General features: G+C 60.6%; 6 protein-coding genes across 6 annotated transcripts, besides 11 other annotated features; all 6 read right to left on the bottom strand.

The window, feature by feature from the left end:
* Window positions 1-1,476, bottom strand: Tco025E_01100 (uncharacterized protein; the record flags this gene model as incomplete). Its single annotated transcript, XM_029368038.1, has 1 exon — window positions 1-1,476. One exon carries the CDS (start codon window positions 1,474-1,476, stop codon window positions 1-3), a length of 1,476 nt encoding a protein of 491 aa, XP_029231908.1.
* A 153-nt stretch (window positions 1,477-1,629) lies between these two features.
* Window positions 1,630-1,703: a microsatellite.
* Window positions 1,704-2,418: 715 nt separating this feature from the next.
* Window positions 2,419-2,454: a microsatellite.
* A 91-nt stretch (window positions 2,455-2,545) lies between these two features.
* Window positions 2,546-2,565: a microsatellite.
* Window positions 2,566-2,656: 91 nt separating this feature from the next.
* Window positions 2,657-2,705: a microsatellite.
* A 364-nt stretch (window positions 2,706-3,069) lies between these two features.
* Window positions 3,070-3,120: a microsatellite.
* Window positions 3,121-3,207: 87 nt separating this feature from the next.
* Window positions 3,208-3,249: a microsatellite.
* Window positions 3,250-3,434: 185 nt separating this feature from the next.
* Tco025E_01099 (uncharacterized protein) lies at window positions 3,435-5,204 on the bottom strand (the record flags this gene model as incomplete). The annotated part of the gene is made up of 1 exon (XM_029368037.1): window positions 3,435-5,204. One exon carries the CDS (start codon window positions 5,202-5,204, stop codon window positions 3,435-3,437), a length of 1,770 nt encoding a protein of 589 aa, XP_029231907.1.
* A 103-nt stretch (window positions 5,205-5,307) lies between these two features.
* Window positions 5,308-5,335: a microsatellite.
* Window positions 5,336-5,482: 147 nt separating this feature from the next.
* Window positions 5,483-5,526: a microsatellite.
* A 141-nt stretch (window positions 5,527-5,667) lies between these two features.
* Window positions 5,668-6,246, bottom strand: Tco025E_01098 (uncharacterized protein; the record flags this gene model as incomplete). The annotated part of the gene is made up of 1 exon (XM_029368036.1): window positions 5,668-6,246. The coding sequence occupies one exon, from the start codon at window positions 6,244-6,246 to the stop codon at window positions 5,668-5,670; it is 579 nt and encodes a 192-aa protein (XP_029231906.1).
* Window positions 6,247-6,370: 124 nt separating this feature from the next.
* Window positions 6,371-6,390: a microsatellite.
* Window positions 6,391-6,571: 181 nt separating this feature from the next.
* Window positions 6,572-6,609: a sequence feature (A-rich).
* A 34-nt stretch (window positions 6,610-6,643) lies between these two features.
* Tco025E_01097 (glutaredoxin) lies at window positions 6,644-6,967 on the bottom strand (the record flags this gene model as incomplete). The annotated part of the gene is made up of 1 exon (XM_029368035.1): window positions 6,644-6,967. One exon carries the CDS (start codon window positions 6,965-6,967, stop codon window positions 6,644-6,646), a length of 324 nt encoding a protein of 107 aa, XP_029231905.1.
* A 602-nt stretch (window positions 6,968-7,569) lies between these two features.
* On the bottom strand, window positions 7,570-9,096 carry Tco025E_01096 (uncharacterized protein; the record flags this gene model as incomplete). Its single annotated transcript, XM_029368034.1, has 1 exon — window positions 7,570-9,096. The coding sequence occupies one exon, from the start codon at window positions 9,094-9,096 to the stop codon at window positions 7,570-7,572; it is 1,527 nt and encodes a 508-aa protein (XP_029231904.1).
* A 153-nt stretch (window positions 9,097-9,249) lies between these two features.
* Window positions 9,250-9,284: a microsatellite.
* Window positions 9,285-9,659: 375 nt separating this feature from the next.
* Tco025E_01095 (uncharacterized protein) lies at window positions 9,660-10,592 on the bottom strand (the record flags this gene model as incomplete). Its single annotated transcript, XM_029368033.1, has 1 exon — window positions 9,660-10,592. A coding segment is annotated over one exon (933 nt), but the record flags the coding sequence as incomplete, so codon positions are not given.

The following is a 10,592-nucleotide window of genomic DNA, read 5'->3' as shown; positions in this document are numbered from 1 at the left end:
CTACTTCCCCCTAGACGAATACACCTTCACTGGCTTTTCATTCGTCAATGGAAAATGAAAATGCGGCGAGTGTGGCGGCCGGATTGGAAATTGTTGATGTGGGAGCGGTGAACCATACGGCATGCATTGGAACTTCGAATTTACCGGGGGTCGCGGCCGGCCCTCCTCGGTCCACTCAGGCGAGTCCACCCGCTTTATGCTGTTCTTGGCCTGCAGCAACCACCCATCGGAGGGTGCCTCTGGCTGATCGGCTTGCGAAAAGTCGCAGCCTTTGGGCTCATCGCCGGTGCTGCTGGAGTACTGCCAGGAATTGTTGCTCCTGGAGTTCGCAAACCAAACAGGCCTTCTTGACCTGAATCCAGGGCGGGCCGACGTCGCATAAGAAGAGGCAAGCGGGTGGCGGGGGAGGGCCCCAGAAGAGAGCCTATCCACGGACCCAGGAAGCGTATCGCCTCCTTGTGGAGGCATCACATTTGCGTATCGTGGGGGTGGGAAACGTCTCTCTTGCATGTGCAGGCCTTGCACCATGACACCGTGATCCACGGAGGTGCCGCTGCCGCGACGCATCCAGGAGCCACAATTGCTCCACCCCTTCTTGCTCCGGTAAAAGGCAGAGCAACCGCTAATCTGAGACGGCAGGAACGCCTGGCTGGAGAGGCTGCGCTGAAAGGAGTCCCCCGCCTCTAGAGCTGAGTGTTTGTCCCGAAAAAAGCTTTGGCCGAGGAACGCCGCATCCGGGTGCCCGTACACGTCGCTGAGGCGGCGGTATACCGATCTACGATAAATGGGAACGGTGGCCTGCTGCAGCGTGCCCCTCCTCCTTGAGCAGGGACGCAGCACCGACTCCGTCCCGCGCAGTTGCTGCTCGTCCTCGTCCTCGTCGTTTTCTACATCTTCATTACTAGTCAGAGAGCCGCCGTCGTTCTCTGAGTCGCTCGATCCTGGGGTCGCGTTGGAAGCCGCGTGACTCAGTCCCCTCGCATCCTCCTCGCCGGGGTTCCTGTTGCTGGTGAACGCGTACGGCGCGCATGACGGGGAGATGGGCGCCGATGTAAACGACGACGACGACGACGACGACGACGACGCCGCATCCGCGTCCACCTCCTCCCGCGCATCTCCCGCGCGAAGGCTCTGCCAACCCCGCTCCCCCTCACGGGGGTCGAGCGTCAGCGTGCTTGCCTCCCGCCATCTCCACGCCTGCGGGTACTCCGAGGCCAGCGCCGCCATGGACGGCGTCGGGGCGAGGGAGGCCCTGCCGCGCTCCCGCCCCCCGGCCGCCCCAAACTCCGCAAACGACCCCCATCGCTGCACGGGCGGCGGGGCAGCCGACACCAGCGCATCCTCGCCGCCCTCACGAAGCCCTAAGCTAACGGTGCTAAGCTCCAGGCCCTCCCCGCGAGGCCTGTCGTGGCGCGGGGAGACGCCTTGCTCTGGCGAGGAAAAACTTTTCTGGGCGGCTCCGCCGTGTATGATCATCGCCTTCTACCTGCTGTGCGTGTGCAGTGGCCCTTTTGCGTCGCAGCCGCCCCCACCACTTCTCTTACGCAGCGCGAAACCGACCAGAGCTGTGGCGAAAGCAAAGCCAGAGTCCCTTGCCGCGGAGGTGGAGTTTCGCGCCCCAGGCGGAGCACACCCACAACAAAAACAACGGAGAAAAAAACAGCCACAACAAGCAAAGCTACAACCAACAACAGCAACAAAACGGAAAGGAACGACGACCACAAGATCAGCCATGTCCTCTACTTGCATCGCCGTGCCGAAGAGTGTGTTGTGGATGACAGCGGCGGTGGGACCCACCCGAACTGCGGTGCAATTCGTCCTGAATGACCCTGGCAGGCGGCTTGCCCAGCGGGCACACCAACGGCTGCTGTTCTTCTCTCAGTTGGCTTGGTCCGTAAGAGCCGTGACTGCGTGGGTGGCTTCCCCCAAGCCAGCCCACCATCCCCAACTCCCCCGCGGCCACGGCAGCCGCTCCGCGTGACGCAGGAAGAGAAACTTTCGGGGGGCCGCCGCCCGCAGCCGCTCCCTCGTCGCTTGCGCCCTTGTGGCGTCGTTAGTCTCGGCAGCGGCGTCCCTCGTGTCTCGGGCCAGAGACGCGCCACGCAGAACTCTGACAGCACCCGCTCAGCTGCAACGCAGGCCGAGCTGGTGGGCCCGGCGGCCAGGCCCTGCACTAGAAAGCATCCCCCCCCCGCAAGAGAGCGAGTGAATGCAGGGACCCAAAGAAACAAAAAAAAAAGGAAATTTGAGGGAAGGGGTGGGGAGCGACATAAAAAAGAATCAGGTAAAAGAAAGAAAAAGGGCAGCCGCAGACACACATATACTTTTATACGTGCCGCCATTTTGCTTCACCGCACACGTGTGGCTCCGCAGCCCCCTCACACTTTCTTCCTTTTTTTTTTGCACGGCAGGTATAGATGTGTGTGTGTGTGTGTGTGTGTGTGTGTGTGTGTGGGGCATGTGCATGGCCCCCGGCGCGGCGCCCAGGCAGCTCGAGGTATGTAAATGTTCTCCAGTACAACAAACGGCTTTAGTCTTACCATAACTCTCTCTCTCTCTCTCTCTTTTTTTTAAAAAAAGTTTTTGTTATGTCTTCATTTCATTGCTTCCGTTTTCATTGTCCTCAGCTGCAGAAGTTATGCGGCTCACGCCAAAAGTTTTTTTTTGTGTGTGTGGTGTTTTGTTGAGTTGTGTTGTGTTGTCTGCCCGCAGTCATCACCGCTGCGGCGCTGGGAAGAGGATGGGGGGAGCACACGCGCGTGGGTGACAGGCGTGCAAGAAGAAGGCGGGGAATGAGCGTGTGCCGTCGCAGGAAGTGTGCCGCGGCGTTTGCAGCCCGCGAAGACCACACACCCGCAGTAGCGCCGAATTGTGCCGCACGAAGCCCGCCTTGGGCACCGCGCCGCCGCTTCCCCGCAGGGGGCGCAACGCAGACGGGCGGGGGAAAATATACTTCGACGCAGGAGAACGGGCTCGCATGCGGCGTCGCGTACATGCACGGAAACAGACAGGCGGGACGGGGGACGCGCCGCGGAGAAAGACACGGCCACGTACAACGAGACGCCGCGAGAGGCAGCGGGAGAGCGAGCGAGGGAGGGAGGGAGGAAGGGGGGAGGAAGGCCGAGCAAACAGCGGCAACACCGACACAAAGAAACTGTACGACAAAAAACATGCGCCACTGGGGAGACGGCGGGGATGAGAGCGTCCCAAACACACACACAAACAAACACATATCCATACATACACACATTCAGACGCATGTTTGTGTGAGCGGCATGATGCACCCCTCGTTTTGGTCGCCGCATTTTAGTGCCACCGGCACGCTTGCCTCCGTTTTGAATGCTTAAACGGAAAAGAACAACCGCTACGCCGGCACCAGCGGCGCCCTCATGCCTTTGCGTGATGCACGCCAGGTTTACTCCCCAGTGCATCAATCAGTAAAGGAGGTGCCGCTCGAATCCGTCCAAGTCGTAGACGGCTCCCTTCAGCTCCGCGATTGCCTTCACGCGGAGGAACTTGTCGTTGGTGACGAACTTCACGGGAAGCTGCTGCTGTTCCAGAAAGACGGCGAAGCCCAGGATGGAGTCATCCTTTGTCGCAACCTTGCGGTCATACAATGCCTCCACCTCGCAGCGGCGCTGCACCCGCACGTTGGCGCCACTCTCAATTGCCCCGCTGATCCAGTCGCGCACCCGTCGAGCCTCAAACTGCCGTTGCTTGGAGTACGCCTTCCCACCCTGACGATTCCCCTTGCCCCTGTTTATGCCATCCAGCTCCGCAACGACGTCAAAGGGAATACACACCACACCTCTCTCCAATGCCAATCTCAGGATCGACTCATCTGCCCGCAGCAAGCTACACGTGTCGAACACGAAATGAGGGCGATTACGATTGGAAGCCAAAGGCGCAGGAGACACCAACGCGTCGACGCCGCGTCCTGCATTACAAGGAAATTGGAGGGGTCCGTGAGGACTGGCTTCAGAAACCATTCCACGAGCGACACCGCATGGTTGCATCTTCGCCGCCGAAGTCGCGACAGGGGCAAGAGGCCTTTGGGCAGCAGCACTCCAGCCCGCCACGGAACCTTGTGCGATGTCCACGTTTTGGAGCGGCAGTGGCCGCGCCGCCATCTGCTCTTTGCTCGCATTGTACTTTTCTACATGCTGCCTTAGTTCTTCCAGCCGTGACGACAGCGAGTTAACTTGGGCGGGGGTACGCGACGGTATACCCTTCTTCGCGGGCAAATGTCCCACCCTGGCGCGCGGCGGAGGGGCCCCTTCCTTCCCAGCGACAAATGCCCTTAACTCCGTCAGCCGCGGCATCCTGTGGGATTCTCGCACCGGCGCACTACCAAACGCAGGCCAGGAAACGACACGACTCGGGCTCGGTTGCTTCACCGGGAACTGCTTCTCCATCTCGTTCGTCCCTTTCCAACTTCTCCCACCGCTTTTTCCAATTCGTTTAGTGTTGAAGACGCGTTCCGCCCTCTTGGCACGCAGCGTGGCTGCAGCAGCGGCTTTGCTCTTGGGTGGGGCTTGATTTGCCTGCGGGTACGCAGTTGGCAGTGCGTAACGCTGCGCCCACGCCTCAGCCACCGCGCTGCGCTCTGCAGCAGCTTGTCCTACTTCGTGATGCCCGTTCCAAACGGCGCGAGTGTCTGGGACAGCGCGGGCAGCGTGGGTCGTCCCACTTTCCTGGGCCCCCGCTTGAGGGACGCCCCCCGTCCGCGACTCCACTTCCTCGCAGCGCCGTGAGTACAACTGCAGGACCTCCAGTGGGTCCCGCACTAGTTGGTTGCCGCTTTGGGCAGGGCTGCGCAGACGGAGGGGCGAGATCCCTAGCGGTAGTGGCGTTTCCTGCTTGGGCGTGAGAGCGACCGCCGCCACCGCGCGCGTGGCCCCCGCCTCGCCAGCGACAGCAGCGGCAGGGAAGGGGGCCCGACGAAACCGCGGTGGACCCTCCTCGGGCGTTTCTTCGGGCAGCCGCTTGGCGAGGCCCCACAAGGCAAGGGTCTCCGGCGGCAGGCACACAAGGCCGGGCCTCTTCCCAGCCACCCCGCCGTAAGTAAAGCCACCAGCGCTATTCTCGTTTCTGCTGTCCACGCGAGCGGGATACGCCTCGAGCGCGGCGGGCGCAATCCGCTGCTGCTGCGGCCCCTGCCCCGGCTGTGCATGCGCCACGCCGTATCCCATCGTGTGAGACATTGGCGTCGGCTTGGCAGAGACGCGGCAAGTCCCACCTCCGCCTTCCAGTTTCTACGGCCGTTACTTGATCCACCTTATCCCTTCTCTCTGCCCACGGCGCGAAAAACAAAACAAAACAAACAAGCAAACAACGGCAAGAACAGCAAGCACAAAGGAAACCACTCGAAAGGAGGGCAGGGAAGAGCAATGCGTTTCTCACCCGCTTCCGCCACGACTGTTCATGCCAGGATGAGGCCTCCACCTCTTGCCTTCCCCTCCCTTAGCGGGGGACAGCGCCCCAAAGAAACAAACATACACACACACACAAATGCAGAAATAAACAGTGAGGGGGAAACGTGGAAAAGATCTGAGACGCCCATGCATAAGGAAAGACAAATAAACGGCGCGATTTGAAGCACTGAATTAATAACTGCGTGTTGCAAAGCGTACGACTAGTCAACCTCCTCCACCGGCTCCCGGGGCGTTATAAGTCCTCCAGACTTTTTATCGCGGGCACTCCCTCTGCATATGCTTTCAGCGCAAGCAATTCATCGCAAGTAAGCAAGCTAACCTGCGTCTGCGCCTGGTGCCGGGCAAAGTAACAGGCACATGACAATATGTGGTCGTCGAAGTTGCGCGCGGCCCGCAGCACGTAGGTGTCCCTCTCTTTTGCCCGCTGCAAGCGGAGTCCGGGGGCGAAGTCGGCACAGTCGCCGCCGCCGCCGCCCTTTCTTTCATTCCCCGCGTTCCTGAGCGCCTCCATCGACTGAATTATTTGAAGCACCTCCGTCGCCTTTTTTTGGCCCTCCTCTTTACTCAATCGCTGCAGCTCAATAAAGACTTTTGTCGGCACGATTACCATGTGCCGCGACGCCACCGCCGACAGCTGGCGCGCAATTCCCGTCTCGAGGAAGGCGCTGGTGTCCACGACAAGGCAGTTGGGCTGCTGCACGGGCGCAGCCTCGTCGCGGCCGGCGTCGCCGCGCGGAGGGGCGGGCCCCGCCTCTGCGTCGGAGTCGGAGGCGGCGAAGTACTCGGAGTCACTCCCGGAGTAGAGACTCATCGCTGCTGGCAGGCGGCCCGGAGGAAACTAGGAGAGGTGTCTCACGGACGCACGCGGCAGGGAGAGAGAGGGAAAAGGAAGGAAGCACGGGAAGGAACGGGAGGGGCCCGGCAGAGGCAAAAGGCACACACACACACACACACATCAAATTGTGGGGGCCCGCAGAAGGCGGGCAGGCGGGGGGTCGAGGTCGCCACAAGTGGCAGCGGCAGGGAAGCAGGCCGACGACCCGCTGCGCCGCAAAGCACCCACGCAGAGACAAAGAAATAGGCAAAAAAAAAAAGATAGCGACGACGACTTCGCCCGGCCACTGCCAGATCCTTCCTTTTGGTTTTTTTTTTCAGTTTTGTTTGTTTTTGTCTTGCTTCTCCCCCCTCCCTTCCTCGGCGTCCGTCCCTCACCGCCGCTCTAACGTCGCCGAGAGCTCCCCACGGCGGTACAGCGCGACGAGCTCGTCATAGCCGCCGAGGTATTTGCCGTTAAGAAACAACTGTGGCACCGTGTGCACGCCCGTTCGCCCAACGACCTCCGCAAACACTTCCCGCCCGTTAGGAATGATGTTGATCTCGAGCGACACAAAGCGGTGCTTCATCTCAATCAGAAGCATCTTGAGCTTTGTGCAGTATTCACAGTAAGTGGCTGAGATGATGACAATCTTGTTGCGCCGCAGCATCATGTCGAGAAATTGCGGCGCCTTTGCCGGATCCAAGGCGTTATTCATTTTCCCGCTGCTGTTCACTATTGCCCTCTTTTTTTCCTTTTCTCCTTCTTCTGCCTCTCGCTAAGCCTCACTTCCTTCCTCGCGCCTCACACCGCACGGCGTGCTTTGTCCGTGCCACTGTCGCCTCAGCAAGGAAGAAGCACCGGTCAACACACACACGCACAGAGGCAGAGGGGGAGACAGAGAGAAAAGTAGTAGGAGGAGAGAACAGATACATAAATAAATAAGAAAATGCAAAGATGCGTATGCAGGGATCAGAGAAGATATCGCACTTGTTTTCGCAGCATCTCACTTCACGGCAAGAACCACAACCACATCGGCAGCCCGAGCAATAACTGGCGTCAGAAGAGAACATGCATGTGTATGCACACAAATACCGCACGGCATCACGCAACGGCAGCACAACTAACAAGTTAGCCCATTCCCTCCCTGGTTGCTTCCTCACTTACTCATTTGCAGTCTTTTTTTTAAATTATTTAAACGGCTTGTAACAAAGGAATCGGTACCCTTAGGATCACAGAGAAACCGTTGCAAGTAATACACCCCCCCCCCACCACCACCATTACCTTCTCTTTCCTTCTTCTACTGGAATCCCAGTCTCGCTAGTACACGTAGTCCGCGGAGGAGGCGATGGAGGACGAGTCCAGACTGAAATCCTGCGACAGGGTGTTGTCGACGGAGGTAAACCCCAAGGCAGGGCTTTCCTGCGGTGTCCAGCCGTTACGCAGCATGTACGCGGAAACACGACCATCCGCGTTCGTAACTTCCTCTTCCTGCTCTTCGTCCGCTTCAATCGTCGCTGTTTCTAATCCTTTTTGCAGGGGAGATTCCTCCTTCCTAATCCCCTCAACGCCGTTCGTGACGGAGGCAGTTGCCGTGGCGTTGGCAGGCGCAGCTGCACTCGCCGATTCGCTGGCCGCAGCGTCGACCACGCCCGACAGGTGCGGCCCCACATGCGTGTTAGCTGCCAATGCATGGCTGTGGAAGGGCGACGCGGCGCCTTCCGACGTTTCCGCAGCGACCCCACTGTCGCAACGCGTCCGCCCCTTTGCACCCTTTCGTTTCCGTCCAGTTACTTTTTGTTCTTCTGCCTCTGCCACCGCCTCCCCCACCGGTGGCTTCTGCTGCTGCCCGTTGTCGCGCTCACGGGAGGGGCTACTGCTCAGGCTGTCCAGTGGACGCTGCCGCCGCCGCGGCACCGGGGCGGGCTCCTGTGCGTCCAGGGGCGGGGGCGACACGGTTTTCCTCCTCGAAGCCCCCGCCGTCTTATTTTCCTTCGCTTTTTCCGGCCCCGGCTCGGGCTCCGGCAGCGTCGGTGAGGGAGGCGTCTCCAGATGCACACGCTGCATCGCTGCCCTGGCGCTGTCAGCCGCGTAATCGCCTGTTGTCTTCTCCGCCCCGGCGCCTGGCTGTGCCCCCTTGCCGGCCCCCGCCTGCTCGTTCCCGCCCCGCGCACTGCCATCGCTGCTGCCACCGTTGTCCCCGTCTTTGCCAGTGTCCGGTGCCCCAGCTGCGGCTGCGGCTGTGACAGCGGCCGCCACCGCCGCCCGCCGCTCCTTGCGATGCCGCTCCCGCTTGCTCTTTTTCTCCTTTTCTGCCTTTTCCGCCCGCTCCTCGCGCTTCTGCCGCTTGCCCTCCCGCCTGTGCTTTTTGCGTGCTTCCCCCGCCTCCGCCCCACGGTCCGCATACGCCTTGGGCGGCTCCATGGCTTCCGCCGCTACCGCCGCCGCGGCCCCGCGGCCCCGCGGGACGCCACTCAGCGACCCCCACTGGATGTCGTCGCGCCGTACCACCTCGTAGCTGCCGCCAGCCTCCACGAAAAAACACCCCAGCGGCAGTCCGGCGTGTTCGCACAGCTGCAGCCGCCGTCGCGCAGAGCCAGCGGGCCTGCCACTGTGCTCGCCGCTGCTGGCATCCTCCGCTTCCTCCTCGGTGTAGGCGTCATCCGGATCCTCTGCGGCGTCGGCAGTCGCCGCCCTACCCGCACGCGTCCTCGCCTGGACCGTCCCCACAAGCACGTATTCGGCACTCCCCAGCAGCGCCCGGAGGTTCACAACACCCGTCGACAAGGCAGGCTGCCCGCTAAACGTGATGCTTACCAGCGGCGGCGGCGGGAGATTGGCCTGCATGCTGGCGCACGGAGCGTCAGTCGCGCACGTAACCCTCTACGCAAAAGCAGTGGCGGCAGCCGCGGAGAGCAGGTAGCCGTCAGCGGCAGGTCCAGGTGCCACAGTAAAAACAAAAACACAAAAACAACAACTAAAGCCCGGGGTGTGAGACGACAAGGCAAACAATGGGAAAACAAAACAAAGCAAAGGACGCCAGAATGCTTTTCAGAAAATATCCACGGAAATCTCCTTTAAACTCCAGAAAAAATAACAAAATTTTTTTCCCCCCATCTCTCTGCGCAAAGAGAGAGACCGCTGAGCCGTGTTCCAACAACGCCACCGGCACATACACAGGGAACGACCGAGATGATATATATATATCAGAAGCAGAGATGACGCGAAAACTCACGTGAAAGGGGAATCGTAGCGTGATGAAACACACGCTAAAGCAACGTGCCAAAGCAGCAAAAAATCTGTTTACCACCCAACATACATCACTTCAACTGCTCAGCCAAAGCTACAAACAGCGTCAAACACCCATCAACAGGAGCGTCGGCAAAACCACCACGGCCTTGTGAGGCGATTTAATCCTCCGACGCAGAATCCTCGAGGTGCGACACATGCACCGGACGCCGACCCATGCAGCAGGCAAACGGCGTAATCAGGCAGCCCCAAAAAGTGTACCACTGCGGAATCGGTATGTCATCGTCGGAGTCGTACCCGAGCGGCTCACCATGTGGAAGCCTCGTCGTGCGAACCGCCGCAGCACGAAGCGCAGGATGTACCGCGAGCTCACGCATCCGTCGGCCCTCATCTGCCGCCTCCACTTCCACCTCAGCGGGCAACGCCCCAGCCGCCCACGACGCCAACCCAGCGCCGCCCCAACCCTCCAACGCGTTTGCTTCAGAAACAGACGTCAACGCGTTCTTCTCAACTCCCAGAGCACCCGCAGAAGAAGCAGCGGCCACACTCACATGACATTCCTCAGAGGCAGGTAAAGCGGCGTCAGCAGGGGCGCACCGTCCAACGCACTCTGCACCAACCAGGTTCAACCCACCAACGCGTGAAGGCCATGAAGCAGTCGTATCCGTTGCAGTTTTCACGCCCCTACGCACCTCCGCACCGCCACAAAAATCATGGACACCAACCACGGAACAACCCTCATAAAAAGAATCGCAAATTAATCCGCGCCCGGCTTCCTCTGCCTGCACAATGGCGTCGCGGCCGCTCGTCTCCGTCAGGCCCAGCGCTTCCGCAGCAGCAATGGCTGTCGCGCCGCTCCGCGCGGCCCCAAGGGCAGCACGTCGCCCGGCTTCCTCTGCCTGCACAATGGCGTCGCGGCCGCTCGTCTCCGTCAGGCCCAGAGCTTCCGCAGCAGCAATGGCTGTCGCGCCGCTCCGCGCGGCCCCAAGGGCGGCTCGTCGCCCGGCTTCCTCTGCCTGCACAATGGCGTCGCGGTCGCTCGTCTCCGTCAGGCCCAGCGCTTCCGCAGCAGCAATGGCTGTCGCGCCGCTCCG

Source organism: Trypanosoma conorhini (genome assembly GCF_003719485.1).
Source record: "Trypanosoma conorhini strain 025E chromosome Unknown Tco_14.4_contig_00032, whole genome shotgun sequence".
NCBI classification, from domain to species: Eukaryota; Euglenozoa; class Kinetoplastea; order Trypanosomatida; family Trypanosomatidae; genus Trypanosoma; species Trypanosoma conorhini.
This window is presented reverse-complemented; position numbering and strand designations above follow the sequence as displayed.